Source organism: Dendronephthya gigantea, unplaced genomic scaffold (genome assembly GCF_004324835.1).
Source record: "Dendronephthya gigantea isolate DGI-Jeju-01 unplaced genomic scaffold, DenGig_1.0 000083F, whole genome shotgun sequence".
NCBI lineage: Eukaryota > Metazoa > Cnidaria > Anthozoa > Malacalcyonacea > Nephtheidae > Dendronephthya > Dendronephthya gigantea.
Genome location: NW_021163093.1, coordinates 282,234 through 301,085, shown reverse-complemented (window position 1 = coordinate 301,085; position 18,852 = coordinate 282,234). Strand labels below are relative to the sequence as shown.

General features: G+C 37.4%; 1 protein-coding gene across 1 annotated transcript; it reads right to left on the bottom strand.

Moving 5' to 3' along the window:
* Nucleotides 1-734: 734 nt before the first annotated feature.
* On the bottom strand, nt 735-3,013 carry LOC114532987 (probable serine/threonine-protein kinase SIS8). Its single transcript, XM_028554566.1, has 3 exons — nt 1,945-3,013; nt 1,463-1,692; nt 735-1,358 (listed from the first exon to the last, which is right to left on the bottom strand). The coding sequence occupies exons 1-3, from the start codon at nt 3,001-3,003 to the stop codon at nt 1,337-1,339; spliced, it is 1,311 nt and encodes a 436-aa protein (XP_028410367.1). The 5' UTR covers nt 3,004-3,013; the 3' UTR covers nt 735-1,336.
* Nucleotides 3,014-18,852: the final 15,839 nt, after the last annotated feature.

Sequence of the window (18,852 nt, the reverse complement as noted above, 5' to 3'; positions counted from 1 at the left end):
TCTATACTATTATCAACTATCATCATAATATTTTCGCTTTAAGAAATTCATGCACTAGCTTTGACGGGACCGACTGCTTGTAGAAAATCAGGTAGGAATTTTATTGCGGATTGTTGAACAATGTTTAAATATTTTTATAAAATGAGTTCATTCTGATAAAATTGTATAAGGGTCTACAACATGAGGCAAAATTAACTCATGTTGATTATATTTTGTTTATAAAGTATGCAATCCATATATAAAATGCGCGTCCGTTCATAGGCTGTTTTTTTTAACCATTGAGACCAATAATTCGACGACATAGTTTTATTAGCTGAAAATTTCAGGGTATAAAACTGCATTTCAGATCGCAGCGTGTCCACGGACTAATTCATTTTATTTTTTGCTGTATTGCCGTGCCGTGTCGTGCCAGCCAGGAAGGAAGGAAGGAAGGAAGGAAGGAAGGCAGGCAGGCAGGCAGGCAGGCAGGCAGGAAGGCAGGCAGGCCGGCAGGCAAGCAGGCAGGCAGGCAGGCAGACAGGCAGGCAGACAGGTAGCCAGCCCGGCAGCCCGGCAGCCCGGCAGCCAGGCAGCCAGCAAGCCAGGCAGCCAGCCAAAGTTCTCCCTTTCACATAGGCTAATAAGATCTAGAATCAACAGCAAAATTTTCTATCAAATAAAAAAAATATGCACTTCAATGAATATGGTTGTATTACACCTTATATAATTCTTACATACCGTAAATTGGACTACTTTTATACAATTTTCAATTAACTTAAAGTCTTCTCTCTTCTCAGCCTCAGGTCTATAATGGTTTATTAAAGTTTCATAGCAAAGGGTTTTTAGCTTTAGCTATTCTGCTTCCCTTATTTTGACTTTAATTTCCTGGAATATGTATTGTGGAAATTCGTCATGAGTTGTTTCTCATCTTTGTCTAAGGTTTATCATATCAGCATTTATTAAGTACATCAGCTTGTATGTAAACCAAGTAAATATTTAATACTGCAAAGCTTTCGGTCCGTTAACCTGGGTGTTAACCTTCATGAGTGCAATTATTAACGGGCCGAAACCTACAAGCCCATTAACTGATGTCACCATGCAAATTAATGTACAAGAATTATATTGTTTTATCAGTGCATTCGACGCGACAAGATTGCGACGTATATTAACCTAGGCCCATAATTTTATGATTAAAGTACTTTAGAGCATCGATCTCTCGCGTTTTCATTATCTGAATGTCAGGCGTTTTTCAGACGATATTCGTCGTCAGCAAACATTCGCTCTCTCATCATTTTGGTCTGTATCGTAATCAGAAAACGTTTCATGAACCGCCCGCTTCTTCTGCTTACGATAATCTTTATACAGTAAATAATCGGCTACTATAAATAAAAAGATACATCTTAAGACAATTAAAAATATTTTTAAACATATTCATGACAATGCCATCGCAATCAGATTATCGTTGCACAAAATTTTGTTATACCTCCGCATCAAGGAATCACTGCCCGTATCTTCGGACATGTTGAGTTGCCAATTTTCAATCACATCCTGCATCGTTGGCCTCGCTCGTGGGTCAGGTTTTGTGCAGGCCTTCACCAATTGTTTCACATTTTTGTTGGAAATACTTTTCCTTTGATTTTCTCTATCTTCATGTTCAGGTAGTTGACAGATGGACATCTCACACACCAGAATCCCATAACTGAAGACGTCGATCTATGTCGAGAAACAAAAATAAAATCCCTTAAAAAATCACAATGCAATTTAAGATACAAGGAGAGTTGTAAAGTGTAAATAACACTTAAAGTCGAATGGTAAAGTAGTTGTGCTGGTTGTTATCTAAAAGCTACCACGTTTCAACTGGTTAGGATTACCCAGGTTATAAACATTTTCGATCAAATTTGCTTTTTGGAACGTACGGCACGACATTAAATTGATCCCACATTAATTTTGGTCTATTTTCTCTACCTTAGGGTCTTGTGTAGAATGCTCGGCTTCAGGTGCAGCGTAAAGAGCTGCTAGATTCATTGTTTTACAAATATCCATGAAATTGGCCGAACCATAATCTGATATCTTCGCTCTTCTTGTTGAACGATTTCCAATTTCTAACAATACGTTGGCACTGCTGATATCACGGTGGACTATTGGGTTTGGTTTCTTTGAATGAAGGTAGTTGAGACCACGTGCCACGTCTAATGAAATTAATCTGAGTTCCTGGTACTCCAACCGCAATTCAGCTCTTGCATGCCGAACAACGAATGTACGCAAAGTCATATCCATCAGTTCTGTCACGATTAACAAGCGATTTTGATCGTTTCTTGTCGCGCATATGAACTGAAGTAAATTCGGATGACGACATTGCGATGCAATATATACTTCACGTTGGAGAATTTGCAAGTTACAATCAGATATAATAACTTCGTGATATTCTTTAACTGCTACTTTAGATCCATGAAATTCTCCCTTGTAAACAGCACCATAAGTTCCTCGCCCGAGCACATCGTTAGTTGAAACCACCACGGCACATTCATCAATAGGAAAGCGAAACATAGACCTTAATGTCATCTTGTCGATATATTTCTGAAGTAGCTGAATTTCATTTCTCATATCGTTGATATTGTATTGAAGTTGGTGTATTTCATCACTCATCTCATTTCTTTCTTCCTGAAGACGCTGAATTTCATTGATCATCGCATTTTTTTCGCCCTGATGTTGCAGAATTTCATTGTTCATCTGGTCGATACTGTCCCCACTTTGCTGAATGTCATCTTTCATTTCATCTTTTTCTTTCTGAAGCTGCCGAATATCATACTCCATTTTGTTCTTTTCGGCCAGACGTATAGGAATTTCATTTCTCATCTCATAATTTTCTTTCTGAAGCTGCTGAATTTTATTACTCATCGCATTCTTTTCTCTATGATGTTGGTTAATTTCATTCTCCATCTGGTGAATTCTGTCCCGATGTTTCTGAATTTTACTTCTCATCTCATTCTTCTCTTTCTCAAGCTGTTGAATACCATAGCTCATTTTGTTCTTATCGCCGCGCCGTTGCTGAATTTCCTGGCTCATTTCATTTCCTTCTTCCTGAAGACGCTGAATTTCATTGCTCATCACATTTTTATCTCTCTGGAGTTGTTGAATTTCATTGTTCATTTGCTCGATTCTGTACCGAAATTGCTTATGAATTTCATTCTCCAACGCCTGCTTATCTCTTTTAAGATGCTCAATTTCATGTTCCTTCAGGGAAATTTCATTTGCGCATTCACCGGTGAGCTGTTCAATTTTTTTCCCCATTTGACCTTTTTCTTTCAAGAGCTCCTGTATTTTTCTGTCCTTATACCTAGTTTCTTTCACTTCATTCGACAACTCCTTTTTCTCTTTCTGAAGTTGCTTGATTTTGTTGCTCTTATCAAGATTTTCTTGGAGAAATCTTTCCATTTTCTCGTTTTGAATTTGAAGAGATAGAAAGGATTTTTCTTTTTCGGTCACATGTATATCATCCACAACTTTGCGGAGTTCCCGAATTTCCCTGCTATTGTCAACGTTTTTTTGCCGAAGCGCTTTCACTTCCTCCCTCCCTTGCTTCCTGTCTTCCAGCAGTTCCTGAAACTCAGTGTTCATGCGATCAATTTTTTGTCGAAGTTCCTGATTTTCGTTCTGCAGTTGACTGTTTTCGTGTTCTAGACGACGGGTATTTCGTCGAAAAAGAGGTTGGCATCCCACTATCCTAGATGTCGGGTGATCACGACTCTGATTTTCTAACGAAGTCGTTTTATTCGACCGAACAAATGTCGTATTTTTGATAGTATCTAAACAAAAGTATTTCATGATGATCAGGATCTGAGCTGCGTTTTTCGTAACTGTGTACTGTTTCAGTAATATTGAATCCAACAAATCAAGACTTACTAAACATGTTAATAGGGTTTTGAATTATTTGGTGTCTCTACTACACACGCAAAATGCATCAGTTGCAACAGGTCTGTTCAAAAGCTTGCTACAAGATTTGTTCACACTACTTGCTGCAAGTTGTTGTAGCAAGTCGGATGGCATTATCAGACAAGATGATGCATGACAAGTCTGATACAGCCGATGATCTTTCTTTGGAAACGAAAGCTACCCCACAAAATCACTTTTTATGTTAAAAACTCGTTTTCGAAAGTCTGTGTTACGATACCTACCCGCGTCTTCAGGCAAGTTGTGTTGCCAATTCTCAATGACATCCTGCATTGTAGGCCTTTCTCGTGGTTCTGGTTTTGTACAGGATTTTACCAGTTTTCTGACATTTTTGTTTGAAATACTTTTCCTTTGACGGCTTCTATTTTCTGGAACAGGTCGCTTACAGATTGCTATCTCGCAGACAAGAATTCCGTAACTGAAGACATCGATCTATGTGAAAAATAATTTCCCATAATTTATATCAACAGGTTCTTCAACTGCCTTAATTAAGTCGAAAAAAATTTTCAAGGTTTAAAATTAATATATTATATAGTTTCAAATGAATTAAGTGCAGCCTAGCCCTAGGTACCTGCTGTTACCTAGGTACCAGCGTTTTCTATGCAGCAGCAATAATTTTCATTATTACCTTAGGGTCTTGTTCGCCTTGCGCGACTTCAGGGGCGGCGTAGAGAGTTGCTTCTGGATTTGACGTTTCACACCTACATGTATCCATAAATTTAGCGGAACCATAATTTGATATCTTCGCTCTTCTTGGTGAATGATTCTCAATTTGTAGCAATACGTTGGCACTGCTGATATCGCGATGGATTATTGGGTTTGGTTTCATTGAATGAAGGTAGTTAAGACCGCATGCCACGTCTAAGGAGATTAATCTAAGTTCCTCGTACTCTAACCACGAACCATATTTGTCATGTCGCTCAATTAATGTGCGCAAAGTCATATCCATCAGTTCTGTCACGATTAACAAACGGTTTTGATCATTTCTCATCGCGCATATGAACTGAAGTAAATTGGGATGACGAGATTGCGATGCGATATTTATTTCACGTTGGAGAAATTCTAAATTATTTGGAGATATGATTAGTTCGTGATATTCTTTAACTGCTACTTTAGATCCATGAAAGTCGCCTGTGTACACAGTACTCCAAAACCCTCGCCCGAGTACATCTCCAGTTAAAACTACTACCCGTCTTTCTTCAATAGGGAAGTGAGGCATAGCCCTCATTTGATGTTGTGAAGTTTCTCTGCTCATCTCATTGTTTTCTCCCAGAGGTTGTTCATTACTTATTTGTGGATTTTGGTTGTTCTAAATAAAAGGATTATACAAAGAATCATATTGTGACTTTAAATTATTATCTTGTAAAAACGCAACGCGTACTTGTTCAACAGAGTTTGGAATCTGCCTTACAAAGCAGATAACTGGAAAGGCTTACAAGTGCATTTCATGCAATTTACTATTGCTTCAGTTGGGATCGAAAACGGTGAAATTTTTATATTTTTGCATTTAGAATCTAAGAATCAAGATGTATGAAAAAGGAAAATTTTTCGACCAGATACCATGCACATGAAGTGATTGCCGTATCATGAGTAATGATACATAATGATATTAATATCATATAAAGAAATATTTTCGAGTCTACTGATCGCTTTTTCTTATCTGATTTTGGTGAATCAAAGGTTTTGCTTAATGCTTAGCTGATACTCACACAAAATTTGCAACACCTTCAATTGTTTTCGTCTTTGTTATACAAAGATATTTCGCTGCCCAATGGGAGTTTTACAATTAACGTTAAATAAAATAAAATATGAACGACGACTCAAAATGGCAGGGGCCACGGAGAAGAGGACAGGGCCTTCAGTTATATTTAGTTACGAGCAAACATAACGCAACATATCAGCATATAATAACATATCAATTTCAATGCAAAATAAATTAAAACGGATGCGCAGTACGTAAAATATTGTTCTAAAGGGTTGGGATTTTTTCCCAAACAATAGTACTGTAGTGAAAGGTTCAAGTATCACGATTCAAAAACATGAGTTCTAGGCGGATACTAGTTTGTATCAATAATCTCTTTGTTACATTTTGCTCGATTAACTACAAGAAGCCTTACGTCACGAAAAGCTTAATTCGATAAAATTATTTGTAGAATAGTTTATAAGTTTGAGATATGGTTCACAGAGTAATAATTTGATAATTGTACTTAAAGTTTTTGATAAATATTTAAGTTGTGAAAAAGTTTTAACATTGATCGATAATCAAAATACCAACTCGACTAGTGCGTCAACGCCCTTAAGTAAACAAATACGAGAGCTGAAACAAGCTGCTAACGCTAATCCACACTTGTAACCTATGGTGTGGATCGTGCACAGCAACCGAATTCTCAGTGGACTAACGGAGTAAAAGACATATGAGACGTTAAAGAAGCTCAACATTACTGAATCAACGACAAAAAAATTAAGACAGGACAGAAAACAACGAAAATCATAAAGGACCGAAAACAACGAGAATCCATAAGGACAGAAAGAAACGAAGACTCGAAGAGCAAGAGAAAACCAAGAAGATAACATTAAGAACATTAATATTAGAACTTAGGAACTGTAAAGATCCTACTACCTCGCGTAGAAAATAAAAAACCTGTTAACATTATATTTATATATTCGTCTTATGCCCAACTTATTTATTTTGTAGGGTATTTTTCCTACGATATGAGCACATGAATATATGAAAATACATCTCCCCTCTCTAACCTAATTAACGGTCTAGCTACGGGGCCTGATGGTCATAAATTATTGTGTTGTCTCGTTGCTTGGCTTTTTAAGACACTCGCATACATCTTGACTAATTCTTTTTTAGGGACGGCAAGGTTCATGCTATAGGCTTGCTATCTAAACATGAACAAACCTTTTTTGGCAATATTGCGGTATTATCGCACAGATGCAGCCCTTCAACTGACCCTTCTTCTTCAGCGCCTTGCCTTTCGTTTACGTCATTGTTTTGTTTGATTCTGTTACAATTACGAAAAATTAACGGATTAATATTTGATGTTGCTGTGGTTGTTTATATAATTATATCCAGACATAAAAAATACGTACGTATAAAAAACACATTTCAAGCAAATCCAACGGTAAAAAGCACAACCTTGAACAACGCGGTGCGAAATTAATGAGGAGTATTCATTTGTGCTGAAAATTTAAATTATTTGCCGAAGGTGAGATACGCACCTTGCAAAGAAATTTGAAAAGCGTTCTTCTCTAAAGTAGATTTTTAACCTTAAATATCATTCTAGGCCTGAGTTTTTAACTTCTTTTGTACTTTTGTGCTTCAGTATTTTTGTCAAAATAATGTACTTCTTCATCTCTCACTTTAACAAAAACAACTCGCCGCCATTTTGGAAAACTCGCTTAGGTGATTATCGCGTAATAATCCAAGGTCGCTCGACCAATCAGAGGCCAGAATTTTCAGTGATCACTTTTGTAATTATACAAAAAACCTATAGTCACCGGCCAGGGACTATCACTTAAGAAACAGTAAATCTTGAACAAAAATTCCACATAACGTTACCTTTTCTTTATAGCTCCTTTAACATTTTTTATTTGCTCCATGTTCATTATTTCAATTCTTATTCCTTTTACTTGAAAAGAAATAAGCGAAAATTTCTCCAGCAAACTTTCTTTCAGCCTACCAGATTCAAAATCATCCAAAACCTTGAGAAACCTTTCATCTGTGAAACAGTGCAGTGGCACGAGAAGACTCCCTGTTTTGACTTCGCCAACTTTTTGGTCAGCACTTTCATCACCAAGACCTCTCCTGACAGCGTTTTGGGGAAGCGAAGGGTGAATTATTTCCCATGCATGGAAAAGTTCTCCAAGTGTAGCATTATCATTCTCATTTACTTTCACATGATCAGCGGTAATACGAAACAAGAAATCTCGTCCGTCACTGCTGACGCCGGAACACAGGGCACGAATTGCTAAAGCTCCTCTTTTCCGCGGATAAGTTGCTGTAAAAAGAAGAATTTGGATAAAATTAGTGGTTATATATGTCCTTCAAGTACTTGATATTTGATATTTGACAAAAATTTGATACAAAATTAGTCTATTAAAACCAGTGTATTAATGTTACCTGTCTTTCTATCCTGGCCCTTAGTACTCTTTTCCATCTTATCAAGTTTTTGTAAAACAGATTCTTGAAAGACTTTGCTTTCATCAACATGCGTTGTTATAATCGTTTCTAATTTTTCTTGAAGAAACTTGTTGCTTCCCTGAAGATCAAGCACAATTTTTTTACTCAACTTATAAAATTTGTCAGTTGGAAAATGTTCTTCATCAAGAATTCCAATCTCATCAATTTGAGATGTTGGAAATTTAACGGCGTCAAAAGCTTCTTTAGCGAGTCGAACATAATGTTCGAAGTCAACCTTTTCTATGCTACACACGGGGGAGAGACATAATCTGTTTCTAAGCAGTCGAACTTGGTCGATTGCTAAAGCTATCGTTTCATCCTGGTTTCCAGTTGGACTGATCAGGGAGAGATGAAAAGGACTGGGTTTCGTCCCTTTTATAAATTGATCACTGAGTGTCTTGATCGTTGGCGTCTTCCTAGTGGTCGGTGACTTCGTCGAGATCCCAAAGGCGTTCGAGAAAATGGTTGCCTGGAACAAAGCTGTACAATCCCAGTCATCAAACGACTTATTGGTTGGTATGTTTGTTTTACCTCCTTCGCATGCCAAAAAAAGTTGCCGTACTTCGTGTGAATCGTCCCACTCGTAGTATCCTGGCAATGGTGCAATCTTGGTGTTCCATAGTCTCACGAATATCGAACGTAACATTTTTGGAAATTCATCGTGCGTGATGGATGCAAATTTAAAGAAATTAAATTCCTCCTTTGAAAAACGTTTTGTTGCCATTGTTTGGATGCTACTTCGCAGCACAGACCAAAGGGACGATTCTTTTATGCCTTTAGCAAAAAGACAACATTGTTTCTAGTTGCTTAACAACTAGTGCTTTGAAGTGCTACAGCCAGCCCGACAATTTAATTATGCTATGCTAATATTTTGGTGTTCATTGACTGTGAAAACAACGAATTTCTAAAGAAATGAATAAAGATAATAACATAAAATTTGCACAGCATGACTAAATCGTCAGGCTGGCTACGCCAGTGGTGCTTTGTATTATTTGCATTGCTAGTGGTGACAGTTTCCTTGAATACAATGTTCTTTGTCATGGATTAATTTTCTAGGGGACATGTGCTCTTCGTGGTGCTGGTGCAACTGTCTGCGGTTATGCTGTGTGTCTGATTGTTCTTAATTATACGGGCATGGTATTTGGTAATGTGTTCATACAACTGTAGCTTATCTGTTCCTGTTAAAGATCTTATGCAGTTTGTTGCTAGGTGGGAGGTGTTTAGAAGATTTAGGAATCCGCGGCCAACATTACTTCAGCGGCATCATTTCGTTATTTGTAAAGCACCTATAGAAGTTGGGCGGCCTAGCCCAGACTCTTTTCATGCGCCGTACCTAATGCAAATAAGCTCAGACAGACTTTAATTCAATTGCACTAGGTTCGGTGTATGAAAAGAGTGACGTTTGACCTAAGACTCAGTCGATGCGACCAAAATGCGATGTATAACAAGGGCTTGCAGAAAACAAAGAAGTTGTGTGATGTTGTTTGGCCTCAAATATGCAGCTATCTACCAACCCTGCGCATACCCTAGGCCTTAAATAATCGATTTGAGAGAACACCACGTATATTTGTTTAGTGCATATAGCTTTCCGACCGTTAATCTTTTTTTTTTCACTGATGAAGGTCGGGTTTAACGGACCGAAAGTTTTGCACTAAACAACGTTATTGACTGATTATACCTCACAAAATCAATAAAGACAAGTTGAAAAAATGCACTGATGTTTTAATTATAAACTCACCCTGTCAGCCAGCTATGCGAGTAGGCTATTTGTATCATACCACTGACTACAATTATCTGATCTTTGTGAGTGCTCTTCAAACAATAAAGCTGCGTAATATTATCGTTTTTCATGCTAATTCATATACGCTGCAGCGAAGCTAGAAGATTCTGCACCGAACAAATTAGCATTATTACATACAATATATACATATATGTGTCAAGCAACAGAATCTGTCACCCGTTTCAGATAGTCAAACTTTTCATGTAGCGAATAAAAGCAAATGAACTTGAACCAATATTTTAGCCCATTAGTTTGGGTCGATGAAGCGTCTATATTGGAGTTCGGCCACAGTTGTTTATTTCCCGCCTACCGTATATCTCTTTTTACATGACGTATGCTCCCTAGGACCGGAGTCGGATACTACATCCCTCCTGGAGTTAACAACGTGAACTATTAACAATTTAAAGTAAAGTATTTTTATTACTAGCTTAGCGTTGATTATATTGTAAGTCTTTGCTTCCGTTCGTGTTGTAATGCCACACTATGATGCCAAACTTGTTGGTTGGTGCAGGAGTCTTGTTTTGTACGGTCTACCATTTAACACTAGTGACGCGGGTGACTTTTATGTTATTTGATTGGTTGTTGCTCGACACGTTCGACACGAGTTCTTGGCGCCAGTTCACTTTTTCTTTCTGCGCTGTTTCGATTAACTACCCCATGCAGGTTCTTCATAAAGTTCTCCGCTGCTTCGTTTGCCCATGGTGTGTATGGTGTCTTCTTTGTGTGAGTGAAACTCATATATTTGCGTATTGTTTGAACTTCTAACTGTTTTATGGAGTCCCATCATCGCTGGTTACTTCTGACGGAATCCCAAAGTTGATATGATCTTGTAAACTCTGTAATTATAAACTCACCCTGTCAGCCAGCTATGCGAGTAGGCTATTTGTATCATACCACTGACTACAATTATCTGATCTTTGTGAGTGCTCTTCAAACAATAAAGCTGCGTAATATTATCGTTTTTCATGCTAATTCATATACGCTGCAGCGAAGCTAGAAGATTCTGCACCGAACAAATTAGCATTATTACATACAATATATACATATATGTGTCAAGCAACAGAATCTGTCACCCGTTTCAGATAGTCAAACTTTTCATGTAGCGAATAAAAGCAAATGAACTTGAACCAATATTTTAGCCCATTAGTTTGGGTCGATGAAGCGTCTATATTGGAGTTCGGCCACAGTTGTTTATTTCCCGCCTACCGTATATCTCTTTTTACATGACGTATGCTCCCTAGGACCGGAGTCGGATACTACATCCCTCCTGGAGTTAACAACGTGAACTATTAACAATTTAAAGTAAAGTATTTTTATTACTAACTTAGCGTTGATTATATTGTAAGTCTTTGCTTCCGTTCGTGTTGTAATGCCACACTATGATGCCAAACTTGTTGGTTGGTGCAGGAGTCTTGTTTTGTACGGTCTACCATTTAACACTAGTGACGCGGGTGACTTTTATGTTATTTGATCGGTTGTTGCTCGACACGTTCGACACGAGTTCTTGGCGCCAGTTCACTTTTTCTTACTGCGCTGTTTCGATTAACTACCCCATGCAGGTTCTTCATAAAGTTCTCCGCTGCTTCGTTTGCCCATGGTGTGTATGGTGTTTTCTTTGTGTGAGTGAAACTCATATATTTGCGTATTGTTTGAACTTCTAACTGTTTTATGGAGTCCCATCATCGCTGGTTACTTCTGACGGAATCCCAAAGTTGATATGATCTTGTCTAGTGCGGGGATGCACGTGTCAGCCGATGTGAAGTGGACAAGTTCTACCGCTGGGTATCTGGAATATAGACATTGGACGACTAATAGGTACTCCCCTTAGGTTAAAGTCATGGAGGTCGGTTGCAAAGCGTGCCAAGGTTCTGTTGGCAGTAGTGTTGGTTTCAGGGGTTCTTGTTGAGGCGTTTTTACCGTGACTTGACAGGGTAGGCAGTGCGAAATTTCTCTCTCCACGCGTTCTACTCTGGTTTTAATAAATGAAAGTAATCACCACACAAAGATTAACTTTCACGACCCAACGTTTCGACACTCCGGTGTAGTGTCTTCATCAGGGGTGATCTGATGTTGAAACTCAGTTCCTTATCATTATACTCGCAAAATGACGTCATGCATCTATCAATCAGATGTAAATATTCTTTTGGCAAATAGCTGCCGTCATCCCTATTTAGGGCACAAAGACTCCCATTAATATGCCAGGCTTCCAAACAACGCCTTTTTCCATTACGATAATTAGTGGTAATGACTTTTGAATTGTTCCACGCAATGTTATGGTTAATTTGACACACGCGCTCCGTCAAGGCTGATTTTGAACTGTCTAAGTTCAAGACGGCCTTTTGATGTTCTTTTAAACGTGTGCCAAACTGGCGTTTTGTTTCACCTAGATATTCTTTCTCGCAATCACCACATGGTATAGAGTATACAGCATGAGTTTTCTGTTGAGTCGCTAAGCGATCCTTGGGTTTCGCAAAAATATGTCCCAGTGTCTGAAAGGGTTTTAAGGCGGCTTTAATAACCTTACTTTAAAACCCTTTCAGACACTGGGACATCATATTTTGTGGACATTGCTGTTCGTATGTGGTCCAAGAAGATAGTGAAATGCTGCAACGAGTATCTTTTATCGTTGAAGAAATTCGTCATATTACAGTCAATACCCCAACTAACATTCCTGATCAATTGAAGGCGATTGATCAGACTAATTAACCAAGCCAACTGAGTAGGGCTGACAAAACAGCCAACCTTTTAGAAAATGATTTTCGCAACAACAACACGCAAATATGGCTGTCTTGAACGAAAGAATAATAAAGACGACAAATTCCAAGGTGCCGAGGTTGCAGGAGTGAACAGAAAGATGGAAAGCTTTGCTTATCTGTTACTGGGCTTTAAGTACCATATTAACAAAACTATGTCGTGGAGACAAACTTGTCGAAGCCTCAAATGTATCAGCCGCCTGCCTCCTTGGACTATTCTGAAACAACCTCAAATAATCCATGCCAAAAATACAGTCTCGGAAACGATCTTGGTAGGCTTAATTTAGGGCAGATCAAAATTTTTTTTCTACAGTAGCTCTTTATTTCGAAAATGAGGTTATGAGGACTACCAGCTAAAAGAAACTCAGTTATAAGGAGTATCAAGTTATATGTATTATACGTCAATAAGTTATATTGTGACGCTTATCTCTTGCATTACCAATATTTTGAAAGTTTAGCATTTTACATTGCCAACGTACATTTTGCATTAAAAAATTGAGTTTTTATTATCGGTTTCGTATGAAGCCACTGTATTATTGTTATTAGAATAGAGACGAGTTTGTTTCGCAAAATACTCACCCATGCGGACACTTTATTCTTTGGAGGGCAAACGAAAATACCGTAACCCGAAAAAAGCGGAATAAAAACCCGTGAGAAACCCCCGCGAAAAACCCCGTGAGAAAAACTCGCGAAATATACCTGCGACCTGCGACAAAACCCCGCGACTCGCGACCCGCGACAATTAGATTAGCTCATACAAAGCTATACTCTTTACAACTACATATTCACTAATTCAGTGCATAATATTCAAGTTGACAATTTTGTCTAGATAATCAGAGAGTTCATATCAAAATTAATACAATCTCGATCTAAAACTGACAAAATACTGGTCGTTTCGAGGCTTAATCAGAAGAGTTGAGTAAGATATTTTTGGATTATTTTAGTCTGTTTCAGTATATTTGAGTCGAAGTTGTCAGAAGACGCTGGCATTTTGTTCCTTGGTTTTATTGAAACATATCATTCAATCTTGAATTTAGCATATGACTGAATAACATAATAATAATATTACTGAATAACTAATGAGTAATGACTTAATTAAGAACGCCAATGATATTTGCATGTTATATAATAAATTATATCTGCATGCTAGTTCGTTTGCTATTTGGACTCGCGAGTGTATATATAGATTCTGTTGTATTTGATAGTTAATACGTTGATTTAAACGAGTTAAATAGTTTGTGAAGGGAAATTCAAGACCATTGCGAAATATATGACCAATCGTGACGAGCTATTTAAATAGCTATTTACAAGATAATAATAACTAATAAGTATAAACGAGCATGTTTATCCAGCGAGTACCAGATTGATTAAGTACTGGAGTAGAGTGGTTGGGTACCAGGGTCAGTTGGGTAATGAAAATGCGGTAGTTGGGTACTTACTTCATTTGTAATCTTCTATTATTCACTCAAGACGTCTCAAGTTGAAGTTGCCTTTGTGAATCAAATCAATTCAAAACATAACTTTGCAATTGCCTTAGAGTTTACGGCTTTCGCAAAAGCCATATGCATGCTGGGCATAAATTAACTCATGTAGTACGCTGATAACGTGTGGTGTACTTATAATTATAAGTTTTTAAATTTAAAATCTTTCTCTATTCGAATACTATTAGAGTTTGAATGACAATTTCCACTAGTTTTAAATTTTCACAGACGCGAACGAGTTGTTGATGCGTTCAGATGTTAAAAATTGAAATAGATTTATATAGAAGTAGGCATTTGCAAATACTTTCACTACATACCTTCAAAAAGGCTTCCAATGTATACCTCGTTGACATATTTGTCTAAACTTTCTCCTGAACTTCTGTTTATTCGCTGTAAAGGCGGATTTCCACTTACAGCGAAATCGTTTGCTAGCGAAATATTTGCATATTTTCTTTTGAATTTTAAGAGCATAAATAAATTAGTGCGACTTGACTGTTCTCAATTCAAAACAAATATGCGAACGATTTCACTGTAAGTGGAAATCCGCCGTAACATGTTTTCACATTCCTTTCATGCATTGCATCACCTATTATGTATTTATAAGCATACTAGAAGTACATGCACAAAATCTTCAAAATCTTCAATGTTATTCTTTGAATATGCTGCGAATATTTGCAGCATAATTGGCATTTACTTCATCCAAATTCAAATTTCAACTTTAAAAAACCCTTTTCAAGTAAAACAATGGTGTGATAGCCTTTCGTAGTCGGTTTTATCTTGGCAAAACAACATACCAAGCTCAATATATAGCATGCAAATAAACTAGCTACATCTTTTTCAATACAGCAAATACGGAATAAACAAAATAGACACCTACCTGTTTAAAAGACTTAGTGGCTTATATCGATTACAATTTTATATCATACTTCTTTAATAGCTCATAGCCTCATGCAGTCCTAAATTTTATCCCCTTTTTAAAAAGTATATCCATAAATAAAAAATGTGCTCATCTTACTTGGGGAAATAGTTTGGGAGATCACAGTGAAATAATTTGCTGACGTTCTTTATTAAATACAAACATTCCACCTTATCAGGCATTGCTGATTACCATTCTTTACTCGCTTAAATTTTGCGTATGCGCATAACTCAGGACATGCAAAACCGCCCAACGTCGACCGTCCATGACATGTCATTTGGGCAACTTTGGTTTCCGCTATGTTCTGTCAAAATACCCGGGGGTATTTAATCTCCCAGCGGAATTAGTACCCTTGCACGGTGCTCGCACCGGCTAGGGGATTACGTAACAACGTTGTGTAGACAAACCGTAATAAATTTGAAGTATGACTTACGTTCTAATTCACTACGTTCAGCTGAACGTAAATTATTTTCTATCTCTATTCCTATGTATATTCATGAATAACAATATGGACCACAATATATGGTTGGTTGCTCAGGCAATCCATAGTTAATAGAATATACATGGTTTAGAGACTACATAAAACTACAATAGAACTGATTAACTATGTCGGGGAACATTTATGCAAAAAATTGTTCCTTATTCGTCACGTGTCTATTGTATTTTGAATAAATAAACCAATAGTAAGGTCTGAATTAACATGTTGTTCAAGTCACAGTCAAGGAGCTAAGCCAAGCCATTGCTTTTGGTTAGTTAGGCATTAATATAATAGACATGTGACGGATAAGGAACCCTTTTTTGCATAAACCTCGACAATAACATATATAATGAGTTGTATTGTACTTCCATCTAGCCTCCAAACCATGTATATTCTAATAACTGTGGGCAATCCAACTCTTTTAATTGTATGTAAATGTGTGCACTTCGATTTGATTATTTACATGATAGTATTGTAAACATACGACATTGCTCAATAGAACCCTAAATCACTTGAGATTTTTAAACGTTCTGTTACGTTATGCAAAATATACATATCTTTTGCGTTGCTGGTTTTGAGTGATCTTTCTGATAGGTAATTGTTATTTTTAACCGCGGCAGTTGCTCCTCCTGAACGTAAACTGTGTAATCCAAATTGACTGTTGTCGTACCCAAGATCTTTAAGACAGCTCTCGAAAATTTCTCTGCATCTAGAATATGACAATTTATTTCTACAAAGTTTATAAGTATCAGAATTCTTGTTAAAACGAACCGCTCTAAATAATGGAAGGTTACTGTTACAATCGATACCAGCCTTTGCCATGTATCTTTCCAATATCATCTCTGGGCAGTACTGATTATTGAGACGACTTACATACACGAAGTTTCCCTCTCTGTAAATATCGTTTTTAGCCTGAGGAATAAATAACTTCAAATAATCAGGGGTGATGGTGATATGAGACGGTATAATGTTACTCAACTCATCAAACCGCAGAAAAGCTGTGAATCCAAGGGTGCATAGACACGCAATCCTTAAGTCTTGTAAAGTAGCTGTGGGTGTAGCATGTTTATATTAATGATAGCTTTTACCATATCAGTAGAAACTGGAACTTTTCTATCAACAGCTGGCTTTCCGCGCTTCGTGAACTCCAGGAAATTCAAGACAATGTCACTATTGAAAGGGTTCTGATTCAAACACGGCATAAACGAGTGGTACCACTGGAGTGCAGCATGAATTATAACTAAACTGCATGGAGTATGATTTAGACTGACTGTATGTTTTATACATATAAGCCACTGCTAATGCCACAGAAACCAGCAGTGTTGATCTACTGATTTGCACCAATCGCAAAATTTGCTTATCTCTTTGAGATGCCTTTTAGATGTGGATGGCGCTCTAGACTGTAATAACTGGCCAAGGAAGTTCGAAGAAGCCGGTCTGACGAGGGTCTGCAACTCCAGCCATTCTTTGCAATCACTAAATACCTATAAAAGATGAGATTAACACGAACAATTTTTTTTTTGACAATGAACTTCAAAATGGGTTCTTTTAAATTCAGCAGTTATACAAGTATAAGAGAACTTAATTAAGTGAATTAAGCCTCTCCTTCCAAAACAATAAGACCATAATTTTGGATTGAGCGAGAAGCTTAATAGGTAATTGTTATGTAGTCGAGTAAACTCTGCCTCTGGGATGCAGCTTATATAAGCCTTGTGCGATCAAATACCATAGACTCAAGTGATCTGCGAATCTCTCTACAACAGAAAATTTTCTTGTTCTGAATAAAGGCAGTCTTCTAATAGATGTGTTAAATATGACTCATCTTTTCTCTAGCGCTTAGGGTCCAACTATTATTGAAATCATAAATAGCCCCATGCATTTTCACAAGCGACAAATATTATTTAAGATTTAATTTAGGTTACTTAAAGTGTCAAAGTCATGAGGGATATAATACTTGATTTTTGTTGTGTATCGGTTTTGTGATTGGTTGATATTTCTACCAGAACAGCGGGCTGTTCTGATGCATTTCTCGTACGAAACAAGTATGAAAATCTTTCATGATATCAATTATAGCGTGCCCTAATAATTATTAATACAACCGAATCTTATATGTTTTGATCGAAGCTCATTATTTTCATATTCCGAATAGCAATTTTCCGGTTCCTTGCACCTCAAGTGCTTCCTACTTTAATTTGTAATGTGCGTAGCTGCATGTTAGCAGCGATTGCATTTACGCATTCTCCCGATTACCACATGCATTAACCATAGGTCATAAGTAATTCCGTTCCATGGCATAAACGCGTTCAATTCATATTTAGTGTTAAATTTTTGTTGGATTTGTAAAGTTGTCAACAAGCACACTTTAGAGTAGAAAAACAGGGGAAAATGACTCCATCCAGGCCCAACTCAGTTCTGTCGAGCAGTGGCCCATGCAGGGTTAAATTCTTACAGCTTAAAATCGCAATCGCATTGCCAGATTTATGAATATTTTTTATGTCCGTAACCAATCGCGTTGTATTTAGGTAAATGAAATGAAATAAAAATTAAGCTGTGTTTTTATAATTAAGCTGATTAGCCCTAGACTCGCTACTAAAATGTTGAGGCGCTTATAAGCCTTTAATGTTTCCAGCCGCGTTCATGGACCAATATTATCGGTAAAGAATTGTAATATATAAACTATAATTAGAAAATGTGTAGCTATTATGAAGGCTATGCTAAATTTTTGCGGTCGCGGTGTGATTTACGTGCGGTTACGGTGTGATTTTATTGAAAATAAGTGAACCGGTTCGCCAGCGTCAATCAATTCCCGTGTAATATCCCATTCGAGTACTCTCTTACAGGTGGGTTGTGAGAGGTCACCTCTGGATTGAGAGTTTAGCATTTCCTCTCTGCATAGTTTGTAACCGCGGAAATTCGTTACTGATCACGCATCATGGATTCAGCGTACTTGATGACGATGACGCTTTGCGTCGCTGCGCATCCAGCGGAAAGCGCGTGAAGGTCAATACTTGGGACACACACAAAACGATACTATTTAAAAAAGCCCAGTTCATGAATTTTTCTCATAACGCGTTCATCTTGGTGTTGGAGTGAGATAGCGAAGAATTTAAACCAGGTAAGATGAACTTCTTGCTTCATATTTCATTGTATTCCTCGTTCAACCTGCATTCTCTTAGGTTGTTTCATTGCAGAAATTTCATACAATTTGTAAAAATATCTCACTAAACGGTTTATCTTAATTTCTTTTTACATTTTAAGGTTATTTAATCGTAATATAGTGATTAGTCGTTTTTGCTGTTAGGACGAGTTGCATTTAGAAGCAACC

Coding starts and splice junctions, on each gene's coding strand:
- LOC114532987 (XM_028554566.1), bottom strand. CDS start 3,003: ATGAGCTATGGTATTCAACAGCTTGAGAAAGAGAAGAATGAGATGAGA. Junction 1,693..1,944: donor ATTCTACACAAGACCCTAAG/GTAGAGAAAATA, acceptor TTCTCGACATAG/ATCGACGTCTTCAGTTATGG. Junction 1,359..1,462: donor AGTGATTCCTTGATGCGGAG/GTATAACAAAAT, acceptor TTTTATTTATAG/TAGCCGATTATTTACTGTAT.